Here is a 21,972-nt window from a genome sequence, read left to right as displayed (position 1 = left end):
TTTTGTTTCAGTTTTTTAACTCACCCTGTATTTCCAACTCTGAATCGATTTTAAACAAATTTCCACAATAAACATGAAATCGGATTAAGTATATATGCGAGTGCTATATCAAAACCTTAGCCGATCTCGATAAAATTTGGCAAAGGTATTTCTCAGCTCTATAAGATAACTGGTACCAAATATCATTGTTGTCCAATGCATATTATGTGTCTGAGGGATGAAACACATATATAGGAGCTATAGCTATATCTGTACCGATTTTCATAAAATTTGATGTACTTGCTTCTAGACTGAATTTGGTCGGATGTGCCCAAATGTAGGTCATTTGGACTGATATTGGCCATTTGGTGCACAATTAACCCTAAATCGGTTGAATATATATATGAGATCTATATCTACATTTGAACCGATTCTGCCCAATTTCAATAGGGTTCGTCCTTGGGATAAACAAATTCGATTCAGAGTTGTATATAGTTCCCAAATTGTGACTACTTTAAAGCCATGCTATGCATTCAAATAAGGTTCATAATTGGCAGGATCTACTTCACATAAATTCCCAATATAAACTTTTTCTGTTGCGGGAGCTCTACTAAATACGCATAGTGGTGTAGGGTATTATATAGTCGGCCCGCCCGACTTTTGACCTTTCCTTACTGGTTTTTAACTGTATATGCATTTTTTACTTGTTAAACATTTTTCAGTTCGTAACTAAGCCTGCAATGGCACCCAACTACACATAGAACATAAATGTCGCAACATGTCCACAATGGGTTAATCCAAACATCCGTATTCGCACTTGGCCGCAGCTTTTAAGACTTCGACGATTTAGTTCATTCATTCTCAAGGGAGAATCTCAGTTTGAGATTGTTTTCAAGTCAGTGTTCTATGGATTTCCAAAGCAAGTGGTTGCTTTTGTGCGGTTTGTTATAAGGTTGGACAGGCTTTCGCTTGTTGTAGTCACAAGGGACAGAGAGAGAAGAGTAACATAAAAAAACAAACGCAGAAAAGAAGAATAACCAAGCAAATGACCGGTTTATCATGTCCGAAACAATAATTAAATTATAGACCAAAAAAAAAAGACAAAACTCAAAAAGAAAAATATTCTTCCTCTTCGGTGAAAATGACTAAAACCAAAAGAAAATTCGGAATAATATTTGCAATAATATTTCTGTGGCAAATCCAGTGTGGTGAGTGTTGAAAATGCGAAAGAGAGAAAGCTATAAATAAATCCCTGCAACAATGATACGAAATTCTGAGAATCAAAATGTTTTGTTTACAAACATAAAACTGGAAATGCCGTTCTGCTGTAAGAATGCGAGTGCAAAATAGAAAAAAACCAAAATTAAATAATTAACAAAAACAAATTACAAGTATTTCATTAAATCTAGTTCAAAGAGATTAGCTATTTTGATAAGTTATCAAGGAATCGAGATGTTTAATTCGGAAAAGCCAGTTCTTACTTCTTTGTGTGACCTAGAGAGGTCTAAAATTGAATAGCATTGATAACGTCACATGCACACCTCAATACCGGCATGTGTGGATTCAAGATTCGGTTTGTTTTCTGCGAATGAGATGGTGAGAGAAGAGAGAGAGCTCAAGCTGGCTTTGTTTACATTGCGGAGAGATTGTATACAACAAGTAAAAAAGCAGTAAGTGTAACCGGGCCGAACTGTCAATACCCTCCACCATTTGGTAGATTTGGAAATTTTCCACAAAAAAAAAAAAAAAAAAAAAAAAATAAAAATAAAAAAAAGTAAAATAAAATAATAATAATAATAATAATAATAATAATAATAATAATAATAATAGTAATAATAATAATAATAATAATAATAATAATATAATAATAATAATAATACAATCATAATAATAATAATAATAATAATAATAATAATAATAATAATAATAATAATAATAATAATAATAATAATAATAATAATACTAATAATAATAATAATAATAATAATATAATAATAATAATAATAATAATAATATAATAATAATAATAATAATAATATAATAATAATAATAATATAATAATATAATAATAATAATAATAATAATAATAATAATAATAATAATAATAATAATATAATAATAATAGTAATAATAATAATAATAATAATAATAATAATAATAATAATAATAATAATAATAATAATAATAATAGTAATAATAATAATAATAATAATAATAATAATAATAATAATAATAATAAAATAATAATAATAATAATAATAATAATAATAATAATAATAATAATAATAATAATAATAATAATAATAATAATAATAATAATAATAATAATAATAATAATAATAATAATAATAATAATAATAATAATAATAATAACAATAATAACAATAATAATAATAATATAATAATAATAATAATAATAATAATAATAAAAATAATAATAATAATAATAAATAAATTAAATTTCGTGAAAAATTCGGTTAATATCTTAAAAATACCGAATATAGCCGTTATATTAGGGGTCTACGGAGACGTGGACCTGCATAGGCAACTTTTGTCATAAGCCATTAAAATATTCAAATGCGAAACTGGAAAAAAATCATCAAAATCCGAATATAGGGCGATATATTAAAACTTGGACCTACACAAACAATTTTTTGTTATAGGCTGTAGCATCCATTGCGAACTTCAAATGCTAAATTTGAAACAATTCCGGTGAATAACTTCTAAAATCATCAAAATAACGAATATCGGATGGTACCGTTATATGGGGGCTATATGTAAACCTGGACCTGCATAGATAACTTTCTGTTTTGGGCTGTAGCATCCATTACGAACTTCAAGTACCAAATTTAAAACAATTCTGGTGAATAATGTCGCTAAAATCATCACAATACCGAATATTGGGGATGCACCGTTATATGGGGGCTATACGAATACGTGAACCTGCAAAGAAAATTTTCTGCCTTTGGCTGTAGTATCCATTATGAATTTGAACCAATTCCCGTGAATAATGTAGATAAAATCATCAAAATACCTGCACAGACAATTTTCTGTCATAGGCTGTAGTATCCATGACGAAATTCAAATACTAAATTAGAAGCAATTCCGGTGAATAATGAAGCTAAAATCATCAAAAAATATAGGGAGGTACCATTATATGCGGGCCTGGACCTACATAGATAAGTCAGTCACAGGCTGTAGTACCTATTAGGAACTTCAAATATTTCAAATAATTTCTGAGAATATTGTTTCTAAAATCGTCAAAATACCAAATACAGATGTATGGGGGCTATACGAAGACCTGGGCCTGCATACGCAATTTTTTGTCATAGGCTGTAGTACCCATTACGAATTTTAAATACGAAATTTGAAAAAATCTCCGGTGAATAATGTCCCTAAAATAGTCAAAATATCGAATATCGGGGGTATCGTCTTCCACGGGGTAAAGGTTTTAGAAATAACTTCTTGTATGGATTTTTAGATAATTGCATTGAAAAATGTACCGTTATATGGAGAACATACGATATTGCGAACCTATATAGACAATACTCTTCCAGGGGGTACTCAGAAGGAACTCCTTTTATGGATTTTCAGACTATTTCATTGACAAATTTGGCTACAATCATCAAAATACCGAATAGGGGGGTACCCTTATATGGGGGCTATACGATATCGGGGACCAATATAGCTCATCTTCGAACTCGATCTGCCTGCAGACAAAAGACTGATCTGTGCAAAAATTAAGCTTGCTATCTTTATTCGTTTCGACTCAAGCGTGATTACGATATGAGGTCAGACGGACGGGGCTAAATCGTCTTAAAAGTTTACGCTGATCAAGAATATACTCTGTTATGTCTAAAATTATTATTTCGATGAATTACAAACGGAATGGCGAACTTAAAATACCATTCATTCAATGTATGGGTGAGAGTATAAAAACTGATAACGATGCGTGAGTAAATCGATGGGTGGGGAGAGGGGGACAACACAACAAAGCCATTATTAAACAAATGGTGTTCCCCGAGTGTATGTAAGTATGCACAAATATACATACCTACAGACGACAATAAGTAATCTTGGGGGTTTTTTTTTGGCAAAAAACTTGATGTTTGAGAAGAAGGGCATAGTATTTCCGAGGTTTGGTATTTCTTTACAAAGATACTCGTAATATTATCCATTAAAATGGACCAACACAATAGGAGGAGATTATTTTAAAAAGAAAATATATTTATGGAAACTGGTTCGTCAAAAGAGCATCCAATTCAAGGTACATGTTTGTAGGACTTGCCAGGAAGAGGTGTTATTTGGAATTTCACGGCATTAATTTTTAAAATGAAAAATACCGACATTCTTCATTCAATTAACAACTACACCATTACTGACTAGTATGAAAAGGACAAATATCAAGGGGAGCCGACTGCGTACTAACTCACAATACTAGGAATATTTAGCAGTTCAACTCGTACAAATTTACGTTTAGGATAGTTATTTAGTGCACATTGCGGCATTACAGTTATTAATGTTTAAATTCCGATGGAACTAATTCATGCGAGCTACATCCTAATGGATTGGAACAAAAATATTTTCAAGCTGTATCAGATTTTTTAACGAGTGTATTGTAAAGATACCAGTAAAGAAAAGTCAAAAGTAGGGCGGGCCGACTTTGTGAAACCATACAGCACTATGCTTATTAAGTAGAGCTATCCGCAGTATAAGTAAACGTTTATATGGGGAATCTATGAGGAGCAGATCATCCCAACTATGACTTATTGTAAATCGGTTTACGCTAAATTAGACGGAGGCATTTGTGACTGATCCGAGTTTCATTAAAATCCATTCTATCGATATGATATATTTCTTGAAGTCGGCTGGAGATTATATCAAATCGGAAAAGATGTCTATAAAGCTAAATATAAAATCATATGAAACATATATACGGAACATGTAACTATATCTTAACCGATTTTTACCAAATTTGGCACACATTCTTCCAGGCTGAAGTCGGTCGTATTCATTACAGAACGGGCTAGTAACCTATTATTATATCTCCACCATAGTATGAAGGATAATTAAGTTTGTCATTCCATTTGTACCACCTCGAAATATAATCAGCATACAATTTATGTCGATTTAGCGACGTCCGCCCGGCTGTGGAAATCACTCTAGGTTCCGAACGAATTGAAGTAAATTGATAAAATTTTATTCAAATGTATATTACGACTTTTGGTATTGAAAATGGGCCATGTCGGTCCACATCTGTGTATAGCCCCCATATAATGGTACCTCCCGATATTCGGTATCTTGATGATTTTAGCGACATTGTTCGCAGGAATTGCTTCAAATTTGGTATTTGAAATTCGTAATGGATACTACACTCTACGATAGAAAATTGTCTGTGCAGGTTCACGTCTTCGTACAGCGCCCATATAACGGTAACTCCCGATATTCGGTACTTTGATGATTTTAGCGACATTATTTACCGAAATTGTTTCAAATTTGGTATTCGAAGTTCGTAACGAAAAAACGAAATTGTCGAAACGAAAAAAAATTGTCTGTGTAGTTCCACGTCTTCGTACAGCGCCCATATAACGGAACCCCCTGATATTCGGTATTTCATTTATTTCAAATTGGATACTTGAAGTTCGTAATGGATACTACAGCCTATGCCAGATAGTTATCTGTGCAGGCTTATGACAAAAGTTGCGTATGCAGATCCACGTCGTCGTATAGACCCAAATATACGGCTACATTCGGCATTTTTAAGATTTCATCAGAATTTTTAATGGATTTTAATTTTTTGAAAATTGCCAAATTTGTACCAAATGGTGGAGGGTATTCAAAGTTCGGCCCGGCCGAACTTACAGCTTTTTTACTTGTTAATATATACACAGCTCATATCAAGCCGATTAAGAAAAAAAAAATAGTTGCTTCTGGGCTGCAATTTTTCGGCTAGTAAGATTTTCTGCTATCAAATTTAGGTATGCAATTCAAATTAGCTACCTCTCAGCATAATCTTCTTAAGAACTTGCCCCCCTCTTATTGATGACTTTATGGACCAAATGTCAGTGTTTTGGGGAAAATGTATTGATATCAGTCATATAACAAGTGTACTTAAAATGGAAATCCCACACAAAAATTATAGACGAAATCATTTGAATACACTTCGTAGAGATAATGAAGAACACCCATGCCTTATCAACAATTTGTTGATGGTTTTCCGGTGAAATTTTTTTATTATAGTAAATAGAATTTCCAGCCAGACTATTCACAATTTTTGCCAGATGGGTTCGATTGAGATAGTTCCGCCCTGGTTAAATATTAGTAATCTCATGCCTAGACATTAAGAACGTGATAAATTGCCAAACGGGAAAAGTGGCAATAATAGCAACGTACCTTCGGGAATAAGCTCGCCGCTTACCTGCATCTGCCCATTTTGGCTGAAGAAGACCTTTTTTTTTAGCTTTTTATGTTAGCTGAAGAAGACCTTTTTTAGCTCTTTTAAGACAAATTTTCTATGACACCCAAATTCATTCATACGACTATTCAAGATTGAACAGTAGGCAAAATTTGACAGTATTGTACCGGTTAATATAATTTTCGATCATGTTTCACCCGATTAAGAACGTATATAAGACCACAAAATATTCATTCAGTCATGACTGCACTGTATGAACCAAAGGATCTGTAAACGCCAAAAGCACATCATCGGAGGGGGTACAGGCATTTATCTTGATAGTCGTTTATACACCCTAACCCTATAGGATGTATTCGCTAGGAACTTATGCACTATACGGCAAGTATAGTGATCAAATCCAAACAGGTTTATTTTATACAGTAGTTCTTCATGTCATACAGCTTCAAAGTTAGGAAATTCAAGTCCAATAGCAAAAGTACCTTACCTATTGTTAAAACCTGAAACTGCATAGGTTGAGATATCATGAGGCCGATAATGTGTAAGATAATAAAGGTTATGAGCCACGCGTGCAGATATCGATGCGCTCAGTAGATGTACAAGACCACTTGAATGAAATGACAAGCAGCCCGGCAATGTTCTCAATTCAATATTACAATAGATAAGAATAATTGTGTGGCTGCGATTAGGCTAACTTAGATCAGTTTCAGTAGTTCTTAAAAAACATATTTTTTAAATAAAAACTAGAATTGAAACTACATCCGAAGAATAAGGTTGTTCTATCTTTTCTCATCTTACAAGAACCTAGGCAGATTTTTCAATGTCCCTTAAAAAGATTCCCATGTTTTGGAACGAAGAGGAAGACTTTCTCTGGGGTGGTGCTTACTTTACCAGTAATTTCCTTTTTGCAAGCGCATCCGCTTAAAAGAAACATTAAAGCGCGCCGTGCCTTCTCCGTCAAGTGTTATCTTTTAGCTGACGTCGCTTTTTCCGCCAAAAAAGATAGTCCCTAAGCCAGTTTAGAGGATTTCCTATTACTGTGCCGTTCAACTACAGATCGCTTGTCCTTAGATTTGCAGCCAGGTACTTGTTCACCAATTTTCTTAAAAACAAAAATTAAAAACATAATAGGCCGTTCTGCCTGGAAAGCTTCAATGTATCGACTTCTACCAATATCGGACCTAATGGATTTGGAATACCACCCGATCATGCGTACTGTCGTTCTTAACATCCGTACGATCCAAACGCTGACTTCTAGTGGACAATAGTCTCATTTAAGTCTACGTGAAGTACTTAATAGATAGTACAGCCTAAGACATAAAATTGTCTGTGCAGGTTCACGTCTTCGTATGGCCCTCATATAACGGTAACTCCCTATTTTCGGTATTTTGTTCATTTTATCGACATTATTCACCGAATTTTTTTGAAGTTTCGCATTTGAATATTGTAATGGCTTAAGACAGAAGTTGCCTATGCAGGTCCACGTCGTCATGTAGACCCTAATATAACGGGTACATTCGGCATTTTTATACCCTCCACTATACATAGTATGGAGGGTATATTTAGTTCGTCATTCCGTTTGTAACTCATCGAAATAATCATTTTAGACCCAACAAAGTATATATATTCTTGATCAGCGTAAAATTCTAAGATGATTTAGCCATGTCCGACCGTCTGTTGTTATCACGCTACAGTCAAAACGAATTAAGATAGAAAGCTAAAATTTTGCACAGAGCTCTCTTTTGTTTTGCAGGCAGGTCAAGTTCGAAGATGGGCTATATCGGTCCACGATATCTTATAGCTCCCGTATAACGGTACACACCCCCCCCCCCCCCCCCACACTGACATTCGGCATTTCGATTATTTTAGTCACATTTCTCAATGGAATTGTATGAAAATCCACACAAAGAGTTCTCTCTGAGTACTTTATCCCTTGTCAGTGAATTATCTATTTAGGCCCACAATATCGTATAGCCCCCATGTAGCGTTACCCCCGATATTCGGTATTTTGATGATTTTAATCACATTTTTCAACAGAATTGTCTGAAATTGTCCAGAATATCGTATAAACCTCATATGACGGTACCCCCCGATTTTCGATATTTTGATGAGTTTAGCCACATTTTTGAATGGAATTGTCTGAAATTCTACACAAGGAGTTCTTTGTGAGACATAGATTTGTCTATATAGGTCCACAATATCGTACATTCACCCATATATCGGCACCTTCTGATGTTAGGTATTTTAAAGATTTTAACAGAATTTTTAATGGATTTTATTTTTTTGAAAATGTCCTAATTCGTTCCAAATTGTGGAGGGTATTCAAAGTTCGGCCCGGCCGAACTTACTGCTTTTTTACTTGTTAAGATTTTGACAGAATATTTAACGGATTTTATTTTTTTGAAAATTGCCAAATTCGTTTAAAATGATGGAGGGAATTCAAAGTTCGGCCCGGCCGAACTTACATCTTTTTGAATTATATAAAATCTCTGAAATAGTTTTTATCTACTACTAGGCCTAATTTATTGTGAAAAGCGAATTCACAAAAGAATCTACTATTGTTTCAAGATGTCGGCATGAGAACTATGCACCCTTAAAGTAAGGCGTTGATCAATCACATATCTAAATGGAAGCAGAAGCTACGATGATGGTTCCGCTTTATAACATGACCATTTCGATTCTCAGAAAGTATCTCAACTCTACAAAGGTGAGCAGCACACCATCGAACAAGTTAACGAAATTTAATAAATTATTAAAATTATTCCCAAGAAAATTTATCTGGGAGACTTATCGATTTGGTGCCTAGTTCGATAGTGTGTACTCTCTTCTTAAAGAATTATGTTTTTTTAATGGTCTCAGAATATATATTTTGTTCGCGTGATACAACATAGCATTGGCCGATTGCGGTGAATGGCAGTGGGACTGCGATGATGGCAGCTGTATATCGGTGGAGAAACGATGTGATGGTCCAGTAGACTGCAGTGATGGTTCCGATGAAATTGCCGAGAATTGTATACACTTTGCTCCCGATTGTCCTTCGTATAGTTTCACGTGCAGCTATGGAGCATGCGTTGCCGGCGTAGTGCGATGCGACAATACGACAGAGTGTGCCGATCGATCCGATGAGTTTGCATGCAAAAATGAAGATCCCCAACATCATCGCGGTACTTGTGGGTAGGTGAAGAGTACACCATTTACAATTTGTGTTGATTCCATTTTTATTTATTTTTTGGTTTGACAGTCCCGATCAAATGCAATGCCTGACTTCCAAAGAGTGCATTAGTCGTGACGATATGTGTGATGGCATCAAAAACTGCAAGGATGGCTCAGATGAAATTATAGAAGTGTGTGCCGGCTACGATTGCCATATTGGTTTTAAATGTGGCTATGGCGGTTGTGTTGCGGGCAATGCGAAATGTAATAACGTTACGGATTGCGTTGATGGATCGGACGAGGCCTGGGAACTGTGTAACACGCCAAGAAAACGCTCGTCTTTAACTTCCGGCAGTAGTACTTCCGCGCCATCGTCGAAAGACAGTTCACAGTGTAGGATACCAATGGAGCTTAACGGTGTCACTGTGAGGAGACACATTACTGGAAATAAAACCATTGGTCCGGGTGATGTGGTGGACGAATTTGAAATCGTTCACTTGGAATGCAAAACAAATAACAGAATGCAGTCTTTGGGCAGCCTGCTGTGTTTGGATGGACAGTTTGTTGATGAATTTCCCAAGTGCAGAGGTAGGTCTGGGTGGGAGTTGGGAGCTAAAAAATGATATATAACTGAAACTTTTCCCACACGTAGTGGTTTGTGATCCCCAACTTGTGACTGGACTCTCAACAATTTACAATGTGTTCACGCCGAGTGGCCACTTCGTGGAACCTTCGCTTCTTAGGTATGGTATACCTGTCGGTAGCATAGTTGAAATCAATTGTGCTTCCGGTTTTAAGCGTGACACCAGATGGCAGACCGAAATACTCTCAAATCGACAAAACTTGACATGTCTACCCAATGGCACGTTTGACAAGGTACGCGAACCGTGTGTACAGGACTGCGGTCATCCCCTGGTCAATCTGTTTCCCCTGACCAAAGGTGGTATTCAAACGGATCCCAATAAGGTTCCATGGCATGTCTCAATATATCAGTACGTGAATAAACAATGGACCTTTATTTGTGGTGGATCAATAATCACACCACGAATCGTTCTCTCGGGTAAGATCGGATGAATTCAATTGCAAATTTCGATTGTGTTTTTTATTTTGAATACTCTTTACTTTAGCTGCGCACTGTTTTTGGGATAATAGATCGAGGCGATTGATAAGCCATACACAATATAAATTTGTTGCTGGTAAATATCGAAGAGAGTTTAGTGCTCCCCAATTGGGTGAAATTCAAATCAAAGATGCTCAGCAGATAACAGTATCCGAAAAGTAAGTATATTTATGGTGTGATTTTTACAATATTTACATATCACCACATAACGCTTACATAGTACATATACAGTAGCTCCAGGCAAAACTCGTACTTCAAAGCTAGGTTACATTTTTTGCCATTCTTCCAACAAAACATTCTATAAATCTTTGCAAAATATATTATGCTGGCGGATTTTTCCACCGAGATAGCTCCATAAATTCTCTATGGGATTTATGTCTGGAATCTGGTGTTTCGGATCATTGTCTTGTTAGAAACAATAATTTTCGTCAAGGCCGAGCTTTTCCGTACAGAGTGGCAAACTTTCTTTCAAAATATTAAGGTATTAAGGTATAGTCTGATCCATAATTCTCCCAATAAAATGCAATACAACATGTCCAGAGGCGGGATTTATGTCTAGCTCTTCTTCCATTGTAATTCGACTTACGCAGTATATTTCTTACTGTTTGAGGCAACATACTTTTTCCAAATCATTTTCAACAATTTTTGCGAGCTTCGGTGCACTCAAAATGGGATCCTTTTTGATCTGCCGTAAAATAGACCCACTCAAGGTAAATATTTTATTTTTTGCCGTGTTTGACTTATTTTCTACATATCCATACGTTTGAACAGTTTTATGATGTACTGTACGGCTTCTATTAACAATCTCAGATATCTCACTTAGCGATTTATGGTTTTTCTAATGTTTAATTACTAAATTTCTCACTTCAACAGTGGTTTGTCTTCGTTGTCTTTCCATTTTTTTGTATATTTACGCCAGTAAGAACGAGTGGAAATTTGTGATAAATTAGCTTTTAGGGACTTCCCCTAATACATTTTCCAACAATCGCATGAAGTTGGACGTAGTTCGAAACAGGGTTGCCGTATAAATGTAAGCTGTGCGTGTTTAGATTTTGCATATAAATTTGGTGTGTTGTAGAATAAATGACAAGCCTATCCACGTAAGACACTTTTCGCGGAACTTAATAATCATCTAAATACCAGAATTTCACAAAATTAAACCAGTCAACATTTTCTGAAATACTAAATAATATTCTGGAATTTGAGTGCATTTTCTGATAATAAGAGACTATTTTGTCCGAAGAAAAGACATGACCTCCACCTACTCTAAATAAATAAATATTTATCTTCGACTTTTTTCTGATAGTTCATCAAATCTTTTTTGTCCAGCTTTTAACCACTTATTGCGCTATTTCCCTTAATTTTGAATTTCTTTTGAATTTTTTTAATCAAGTCCCAAGTTAGTAATAATTAGTCTTTTATACCCTCCACCATAGTATGAAGGGTATATTAAGTTTGTCATTCCGTTTGTAACTCTTCGAAATATGTCCGTCCGTCTATCCGTCGGTGGAAATCACTGTACCTTCCGAATGAATTGAAATAGATTGATACCGATATTCGGTATTTTGATGATTTTAGCGAATTTATTCACCGGAAATGTTTCAAATTTGGTATTTAAAGTTCGTAATGGATACTACAGCCTAAGACAGAAAATTGTCTGTGCAGGTCCACATCTTCGTAGAGCCCCCATATAACGGTACCTCCCGATATGCGGGATACGCGATATGTTTTTTGATGATTTTAGCGAATTTATTCACCGGAAATGTTTCAAGTTTGGTATTTAAAGCTCGTAATGGATATTACATACTAAGACCAAAAATTAGCCATGTATGTCCACGTTTTCATATAGCCCCCATATAACGGCACCTCCCGATATTGGTTATTTTAATTATTTTAGAGACGTTATTTACCGGAACTATTTCAAATTTAGTATTTGAAGTTCCTAATGAATACTACAGCCTATGACATAAAATTGCCTGTGCAGGTCCACGTTTTATAACCCCCATGGTACCTCCCTATATTCGGCATTTTGATGATTTTAGCTACGTTATAAACAGATTTCTTTTCAAGTTTCGCATTTGAATATTGTAATAGCTTGTGACAAAAGTTGCCTATGCAGGTCCACGTCGTCGTATAGACCCCAATATACGGGTACATTCGGTATTTTAAAGATTTTAAACAAAATTGTTATTGGATTTAATTTTTTTTTTGAAAATTGAAATTAAAATTTTTTTGAAAATTCAAAGTTCGGCCCGGCCGAACTTACTGCTTTTTTACTTGTTCATGACATGCAAGAGATCAAATAAAGACATTCTATTATATAACTTGTTATATTCATCACATAAAGATCACATAGGGTTGACCAAAGTTCGAAATAAATTTTGCTATCGACAATTTAGGTTATTTTAGGCTGATGGGCATACACTTAAGCCAGTATAGGCCTGCTGTGCGCTCTAGAATTAAGGTTTTTGAAAGAAGACGGGCAGCTTACAGTCTGTTATATGTGAAATTCAGTTGCCTTAATGAAATTCCTTAACTGTTTTATATAATTTATCATGATCGGATTAAGGTCTGGTTTGGAGTCGTTCCCTAAGAATTGGGATCTGATATTTGTAAACGCTGGGTATTGGCCGAATTTGCAATACCCTCCACCTTTGTGTAAAGAAAACATTTTATATAAAAGTATCTGAATTCGAAGGTGTCCTACTTTAACTACAAATAGTAGTAAAGCCGTTTGGATAATGCTGTTAAACTTTCCAAAAAAAGTGGGAGGGAGGCCGTTATATGGGGGCTATAGCAAAACGGGAACCTCCATAGACAATTTTAAACTTCAGGGATTGTTATCTACCAAATCTTCTTAAATACCAAATTTGAAACACTTCCGTAGGTTAATGTGACCAGGATTATCAAAAAACAAAAAAAAAAACAAAACAAAAAAAAAAAATCGGTGGGTATCGTTATATGGAAGCTAAACAACAACGTGGGCCTGTGCATACAATGTTTCGCCAATGTTTTCAATACCAATTTTCAGACAAATCGGTTAAAAATGTGGCGACAATACGGAACATCGGTAGGAACGGTTATATCAAAACGTGGATCGATATATCTCATTTTCAATACCAACCATCCTAGACATAATGCCAATGGTTCTGCCAAATTTCGAAGCTCTAGATTTATAGATTTTATTTAGCCCTTTACCTTGTTACTTGACCTTCATTTAAGTTCTCCTACGCATGCTTTCAAAATATATTAATGGTTTTAATATTTTTTTCTTATAGATTTGAGGGCCTTCGCACTAGAAATTTCGCCGATATTGCCGTTATCAAATTGGAGTCACCATTCATTTATGGCGAGAATGTATCGTCTATATGCATTAAACCCGCCAGTGGAACTATCAGTGATGTTGTCCCCTCGAATATTAGCGGCGTTGTAACCGGTTATAATGAGATACATAACAATTTGGAACAAGTAACCATGCGATCGGAGGGATATCATGAGTGTATAGGACATGATTTGATTGGTCAAACCCTATCGGAGGATAAGTTTTGTCTATACAATGGTCACAACGATGGCATTTGCCGTGGCGATAGCGGCGGTGGTTTTGTTCAGCAAGTGAGGATACCATTTCCGAAGGAAGAAGATATATTCTTTTTATTGGGCATTATCAGCTTTACGCCGGGCACGGAAAATGAATGCGCCCGCGAAGGTTATGTGGCTGTGACAAATGTGAAATATATGCGACCCGATTTATACGCTACCTTCAAGAAGGAAACAGACGAGGATCGAAGACTTTTTTAGAATAGCAATTTAAGTTTAGTTTATAAAGTACAAAGGTGCAATAACTGCTTTTTGATTATAAATAAGGCTTGCCATTAATCAAACTGCTGATGGAGAGATCATAAAAAATAAAAAACAAATAAATAAGAAAACGCGTAAATATTTAAATATTTTGGAGAATTTTAATTTACCAGCAAATTTCTGCGTTCATGCAAAAAAATTACCCGCACATGTCTCAACAACTAAAGTCCGTATGGAGTCAAAAAGGGTTTTAATTAATTTATTAGCTATTTCCCTTGATTCCAAGTATATCTACGTATCTTAAATCCAACAAGTTAAAAAGCAGTAAGTTCGCCCGGGCCGAACTTTGAATTCCCTCCACCAGTTGTAATGAATTTGGAAATTTTAACATAATAAAATCCTTAAAAAAATCTGTTAAAATTTTAAAATTACCGAATATAGCCGTTATATTGGGGTCTATATGACGTGGACCTACATAGGCATTGTTCGTCTTAAGCCATTACCATATTCAAATTCGAAACTTGAAATAAACGGCGAATAATGTATCTAAAATCAACAAAATATCGTATAGAGGGACTTACCGTTGTATCGGAGTTGTGCGAAAACCTGGACCAGCATAGACAATTTTCTGTCACAGGCATCCATTACGAACTTCAAATACGACATCTCAAACAATTTCGGTGGGTATTGTACCTAAACTTGTCAAAATACCGAATATAGAGAGGTACTGATATATTGGGCCTATACGAAGACCTTGACCTGCATAGGCAATTTTCTGTCACGGACTGTAGTTCCCATTACGAACTCTAAATATGTAATTTGAAACGATTCCGGTGAATAGTGTCGCTAAAATCATCAAAATACCAAATTTTGGGAGGTACCGTTATATGGGGGCTATACGAAGACGTGGACCTGCACAGACAATTTTCTGTTTTAGGTTGTAGTATCTATTTCGAACTTCAAATACCAAATTTGAAATAGTTCTGGTAAATAATGTTGCTAAAATCATCAAAATACCGAATATCGGGACGTACCGTTATATAGGGGCTATATGAAAATATGGACCTACATGGCCAAGGTTTTCAAAAATTCTTTCCGATGGTACTGTCCGCAGAATTCGGAAAAAAAGCTAGTTACAGTAGCCAAGTATCCCGCTAGTTACAGTAGCCAAGTATCCCATATATATCAGAAGCCAATAAGCCTCAGAAGCGAATGGATTTGCAAATGAATATCATTTGCAAAATTCATTGGCTTCTGTGCCTCCAAGCCTCCCGAGTTCTGGAATAAGGTCATTTTCTCGGATGAAAGAAAATTTTGAATTTTCGGAATTAAGGGCATAAAGTTAGTGTGGAGGAAAAAAATGTACGGCGTTTAAAACCCAGAATTTAATCCCAACCGTAAAACATGGTGGAGGCGGAATTATGGTTTGTTGTGCTATGACATCTAACGGTGTTGATTAAAACGAATTTCTTGATTCCACAATGGACCAACTGAGGTATATGCAAATTTTAAAAGAAAATTTGTTGCAACGATGTTGAGGTTACAAGAAGAATTGTATTTTCAGCAAGACAATGAGCCCAAACATGCCTCGCAAAATATTAAGCTCTGGCTGTTGTACAACGTTAAAGATCAGTTACAAATGACTCCCCAATCACCGTATCTTAATCCTATCGACCATTTATGGAACTTACTCGAACACAGGATTCGCACACATATCATAACCTCAAAAACGTGTGCAAGGAGAAAATATTAGAAGAATCGGAAAAAAATTAATTGTTTTAAATTTGGTATTTGAAGTTCGTAACGGATACTACAGCCTATGACAGAAAATTGTCCGTGCAGGTTTACGCCTTCGTATAGCCCCCATATAACGGTACCTCCCGATATTCGTTCTGATTTTTTTTTAATTTCCAAATTCGTTCCAAATGGTGGAGGGTATTCAAAGTTCGGCCTGGCCGAACTTAAAGCTTTTTACTTGCTTTTCCTGTTATCCCTCAAAAGTTATTTTCCCCATATCTGTAAAAAAATGTAATCTCGATTATTCCAGTACGAAAATGTAATCCTCCAATTTGAATTATTTTCTTATCTCAATGTTTTCTTAATTAAAGTATATTCCAATTATGGAAAAACCATCGATAATCGCTTTTCTTTGCTATATATATTTCCCTATTGGGACTATTCTTAATGCAGTGTTCTATGGAATGTCGAAGACTGCTTTAATTAACGGTTAAAATTCAGTTGTTTTAAATCCGAACCGAGTTGCCAGAAAAAAAGTAAAAAATGATAGGAAACAAAACAAGCTTTTATATTCTGTTCACAATATTTCTCGTATGGAAAATCCAGCATGGTAAGTGTTTGGAGGTGGTGGAACGCTGATTTTAAAACTCATCCCAGGCGAATGCAACTAGAAACTTCCCTGTACGAAAGCTGGGGTTACATGCCTTCATGTCACCACTCGTTTTATTTTTCTCCGAATAAGAAGAAGCATTAGATCGACACCCAACTTCAAGCTATTGTTGGAAAATGTATTTGGGAAAGTCCCTAAAAGCTAATTTATCACAAATTTCCTCGTGTTGTGTAATTTACTGAAGTAAATATTAAAAAAAGTAAACAAGGGGAGGACAACGAGGACAAGCAACTGTTGAAGTGAGAAATTTAGTAATTAAACATTTCAAAAACCATAAATCGCTAAGTAAGATATCTGAGATTGTTAATAGAAGCCGATCTACAGTTCAGTACATCATAAAACGGTTCACAGACAGATGGATGTGTAGAAAATAAGTCAAGAACGGAAAATAATAAAATATTTACCTTGAGTGATGAGAAGTACATTTTACGGCCGATCAAAAAGGATCCATTTTTGAGTGCACCGAAGCTCGCAAAAATTGCTGAATAGGATTTGGGAAAAGTATGTTGCCCTCAAACAATAGGAAATACTAGCTGAACACGGAGCGCTTCGCTACCCCTTTTGACTTTATAGGCATTCAAAATTTAAAAAAAAACGAATCTAAAAATTAAAAAAAAAAAAAAAATATTGCACTACTTTAATTCGTAAATAAAAAAAAAACATTAGAAAAGCAGTAACATGACATGCATGACATGTCTTCGGATTTATTTATTTCATAGCAAATACCAAGCGTGCGGGAAACTGCAATCTTTTGAAGTTGAGTGGCATTTCTATTGCAATTAGTGAATTCGAGGTAGCAACATACTTCCCGTAAAAAGCGTATTTCAAATTAATTGTTGTGTAGTTTTTTACTATTAGAGTAAGACGTTGTGGGTCAATGGTTCTTATTATAATCATATCCCAATCTAATCCAATTTAAATATAATTTTAAAAAAATTACTTTTACACCAAATCCCGCCACACCTTTCATATTTCATTGAAATTGGTGCGTCAAATATGTGAAATCGGCCGAGAATATATATTTGGGAGCTATATCCAAATCTTAACTAATTTCCAATTAATTTGTCACATTTATTATTGTAACCAAATTCCGCCACACATTCTGAATTTCATTGGAATCGGTCATATATATCGTGTTTGGTGCATAACATTTATGAAATCGGCCGAGAATATATATGGGAGCTATAATCAAATCCGAGCGAATTTGAATATAATTTGTCAAGTTTATTTTTGTACAAAATTTAGTCACTCATGCCGAATTTCATTGAATCGGAAATACGTATAGTGTTTTGTGCATAAAATATGTGGAATCGGCGGAAAATATCTGTGGGAGCTATATCCAAATCTGAACCGATTTTAATATAATTTGACTAATTTATTTTCTAATCAAAATCCCGTCACATATTCCAAATTTCTTTGGAATATTTCTTTGGTGCATAAAATATATGAAATCGATCGAAAATATATATGAGGGCTATATCCAAATCTGAACCGATTCTAATATAATTTGACTAATTTCTTTTCTAATCAAAATCCCGTCATACATTCCCAATTTCATTGGAATCGAACATTCATATCGTGTTTGAGGCATCAAATGAACGAAATCGGTCGAAAATATATATGGGAGCTATATCTAAATCTGAACCGATTTCAATATAATTTGGCAAATTTATTATTGTTCTTAATTTCGTTACGCATTCCAAATTTGGAGATTGTATTTGTAATCGATCAATAGATATGTGCATATAAAATCTACATTTTTGGGAGGTACCTCCGATTCTGATGCTATATCTCCAGTTCCAAGTGGAATTTCAAAAATGTATATAGCCTATGTTACTGTCAGGCGATGTTGCAGTATACATGCAAATTTTCAGGAAAATCTGTTCAGCGGTTTTCGAGTCCATAACTTACAAACAAACATACAAACATTTTCCTCTTTTATAGATATAGATACTGCATAAGTCCAATTGCAATGGAATAAGAGCCAAACATAAACCTCGAATCAGCAAGCGAGATCAAGAAGTAAGATTTCGATTTGCTAAGGAGGACATATCAAAAGATTTTTTAGAAGAATGTGCTGTAAACGGACGAGTGCAAATTCAACCTTTTTGGATCAGATGGCAGACCTTATGTATGGAGAAAGGCAAATAAAGCGCTCCATGCCAAAAAATATGAAGCCTACAGTGAAGCACGGTGGTGGTGGGTCAGTATTGGTGTGGGGTTCATTTTCAGTCTCTGGACCTGGTGTATTGCATTTTATTGAGGGTATTATGGATCAGACTATGTATCTTAACATTTTGAAAGAAAGTTTGCCACTCTGTAAGGAAAAGCTTGGCCTTTGGGAAGATTGATATGTTTATACCCTCCACATTAGAAGGAGGGTATATTACTTTGTCATTCCGTTTGTTACATCCCTAAATATTCATGGTAGACCCCATAAAGTATATAAATTCATAATCAGCATAAAATTCTAAGTCGATTTAACGATATCCGTCTCTCTGTCGTCTGTCTGTTGAAATCGCGATACAGCTCACATTATATGACGTAGACCGTCAAAATTTAGCAGAACAATTTGTATTGTGTCTAGGATTGTTGGTATTGAAAATGAGATATATCGGTTCATATTTTGGTATAGTCCCCAAATAACGGTCCCTTCCGATATTCGGTATTTTGATGATTTCTGCCACATTTTTTCACGGATTTGTCTAAAAATTGGTATTTGTTGGTCATAATTGGTCCTAGTTCGTGTGGAAAAACATTGTATGTGTAGGTCTACGTTTTGGCCCTCATAGAACGGTCCCTCCCGATATTCGTTATTTTGATGGTTTTTGTCACATTAATTGGTATTTAAAGGTCATAATGAGTCCTTGTTCGTGTGGCGAAACATTGTATGTATAGGTCCACGTTTTGGTATAATCCCCATATAATGGTACCTCCCGACAATCGGTATTTTGATTATTTTTGCCACATTTTATCACAGATTTGTCTAAAAATTGGTATTTGTTGGTCAGAATGGGTTCTTGCTTCGGTGGCGAAACATTGTATGTATAGGTCCACGTTTTGGTATAGCTCCCATATAATGGTACCTCCCGACAATCGGTATTTTGATGACTTTTGCCACGTTTCTTCGCGGATTTGTCTAAAAACTGGTATTTGTGGGTCCAAATGGGCTCTAGCACCTTTGGCGAAACATTGAATTTATAGGTCTTCGTTTTTGTATAGCTCCATATAGCGGACCCGATATTCGGTAGTTTGATGATTTTTGCTACATGGGAATATGAATATGTCTAAAAATTGGTATTAGTGTGTCAGTGGAGGGTATCGGCCCGGCCGAACTTAATGTTTTCTACTTGATATCAAAATAATGATCCGAATGATTACACAAGGCTTATAAAGTGCGGTCGTAGCTGCTATATAATTGTTCCCACGTCATGGATACATCAGCCCAGAGTCCAGACATAAACCCCATAGGGAATTTATGGAGCTATCTCGATGAAAAATTCTGACAGCATACCATATCATGCAAAGAAGATTTGAAGAAAGCTTTGTTGGAGGAATGGCAAGAATTAACCTAGCCTTTGCGAAAATCTTGTTAAAAGTATGCCAAATAGGCAGCAAATGGTAAAAAGTAAAGGAATGCATACAAAATATCAATGTCTAGAAATACTTTAAATTATACGAAGTGTACGAGTTTGGCTTTGACATTAAAATATGATCTCTTTTAATATTTATTTATTTTTTGTCTTTAAATTAATTTTATTTCTTGCCCTTTAAATTACTTACACAGTTTTCTAATTAAATGTAAAAAAAAAACATTTTTTGGAAATTTTGATTTTTCGAAGTTATAAGAAAAATAAAATTTTTTCTTTAGCTGTACGAATTTCGCTTGGAGCTACTGTACTTATCCCTATTTTAAAGCTGCTGTTTACACACATTCGTTAATATATTATTTCCTCTCTTTGCCTCTTATTTAGGTGTCACAGAATCCACTGATGATGAGCAACGCTGTCAGATACCACTAAATCTTGAAAACATGATTGTAAAACGCCATATGCAGGGCAATGCAACAATGAAACCCGGAGATTTCGTTGATGAATTTGAAATCGTTCATTTAGATTGTGTAATCAACAATGTGCGAAGATATTCAGGGAGTTCATTATGTATTGATGGAGAGTTCTCAGAACAGTTTCCAAAATGCAGAAGTAGGTTCGAAAATAATTATTTAAAAAAAGATCGCATGTTCAGTTTATTATTGATTCCCCACATTGTATAATTCTAAAATTTCTTCTATTTTAAAAAGCTGTTTGCGATCAAAGCCTCCTAAATGATCTGTCAATTATATATGAAGTATATTCTTCGAGTGATCAATATTTGGAAGCATTTGTGTATAGATATGGCATACCCGTCAATAGCAGAGTAGAAATTTGGTGTGCATCTGGTTTTCGCCGGAATTCAAGAAACACCCAGAATCGCGTTAGCAATCGGCAAATATTACACTGTCTAGAGAATGGTAAATTTGATCAGCTGATCGAGCCGTGTATACCCGGAGAGAGTAATGAAAAAGAGGTCTAATTGATGACTTGCACATAATCACATTCTGGATCGATTTACGCCAATGGGAACATATATTTTCTGTCCCTTTATTTTTATAAATCACATAAATATATGTATTTTTTTTTTATTTCCTGTACATTTGTATCTATTTTTTCCGATTCTATGTTAAATTGTACCTAATTTTTTTCCCATTAAAAGAAAAAAAAAACAAACAAGAAGTTTAAGATTTGTGGTATTAGAAGCTCATACTGTGCTTAACTGAATTAAGAGATGCGAATAAAATAATAGCAGCGCACCATATCTTAAATAATTCTTGCTTGTATTAGTCTTGTTTGTCATTATATTATGTGAGTGTCGTTGTATTATTTTATAACTTCAAATATGTACTCGACTTATTGGTACAGGTTAAAAAAATCATTTCTAAATCCATCGAGTCAAAAAGTAGTAAAATATGCAAATTGTGTGTTTTAAAAATATTTTTTTTTCTCCCGGAAAGAGGAAAAAGAAATTCTACAAAGAATTGCAGAATTTGTTGTATTGTTCTGCCAC

The 21,972-nt window shown here is 34.8% G+C and overlaps 2 protein-coding genes across 2 annotated transcripts; both read left to right on the top strand.

Annotated features, from left to right (window-relative positions):
• Nucleotides 1-918: 918 nt before the first annotated feature.
• LOC131804125 (modular serine protease-like) lies at nucleotides 919-14,609 on the top strand. Its single transcript, XM_059126521.1, has 6 exons — nucleotides 919-1,187; nucleotides 9,283-9,565; nucleotides 9,633-10,132; nucleotides 10,197-10,604; nucleotides 10,672-10,822; nucleotides 13,943-14,609. Exons 1-6 carry the CDS (start codon nucleotides 1,121-1,123, stop codon nucleotides 14,460-14,462), a joined length of 1,929 nt encoding a protein of 642 aa, XP_058982504.1. The 5' UTR covers nucleotides 919-1,120; the 3' UTR covers nucleotides 14,463-14,609.
• Nucleotides 14,610-16,666: 2,057 nt separating this feature from the next.
• Nucleotides 16,667-21,550, top strand: LOC105262073 (uncharacterized). The gene is made up of 3 exons (XM_011295840.3): nucleotides 16,667-16,809; nucleotides 20,844-21,071; nucleotides 21,170-21,550. The coding sequence occupies exons 1-3, from the start codon at nucleotides 16,743-16,745 to the stop codon at nucleotides 21,439-21,441; spliced, it is 567 nt and encodes a 188-aa protein (XP_011294142.2). The 5' UTR covers nucleotides 16,667-16,742; the 3' UTR covers nucleotides 21,442-21,550.
• The last annotated feature ends 422 nt before the right edge of the window (nucleotides 21,551-21,972 follow it).

The sequence above is a fragment of the Musca domestica genome, unplaced genomic scaffold (assembly GCF_030504385.1).
Source record: "Musca domestica strain aabys unplaced genomic scaffold, Musca_domestica.polishedcontigs.V.1.1 39, whole genome shotgun sequence".
In the NCBI taxonomy this organism is placed as follows: domain Eukaryota; kingdom Metazoa; phylum Arthropoda; class Insecta; order Diptera; family Muscidae; genus Musca; species Musca domestica.
This window is presented reverse-complemented; position numbering and strand designations above follow the sequence as displayed.

Excerpts from the sequence above, each read along its gene's own strand:
- LOC131804125 (XM_059126521.1), top strand. The coding sequence starts at position 1,121 with ATGACTAAAACCAAAAGAAAATTCGGAATAATATTTGCAATAATATTT. Across the intron at positions 10,605-10,671 it reads ACCACGAATCGTTCTCTCGG|CTGCGCACTGTTTTTGGGAT; the intron begins GTAAGATCGGAT and ends TCTTTACTTTAG. Across the intron at positions 10,823-13,942 it reads CAGATAACAGTATCCGAAAA|ATTTGAGGGCCTTCGCACTA; the intron begins GTAAGTATATTT and ends TTTTTCTTATAG.
- LOC105262073 (XM_011295840.3), top strand. The coding sequence starts at position 16,743 with ATGATAGGAAACAAAACAAGCTTTTATATTCTGTTCACAATATTTCTC. Across the intron at positions 16,810-20,843 it reads CGTATGGAAAATCCAGCATG|GTGTCACAGAATCCACTGAT; the intron begins GTAAGTGTTTGG and ends CCTCTTATTTAG. Across the intron at positions 21,072-21,169 it reads ACAGTTTCCAAAATGCAGAA|CTGTTTGCGATCAAAGCCTC; the intron begins GTAGGTTCGAAA and ends TATTTTAAAAAG.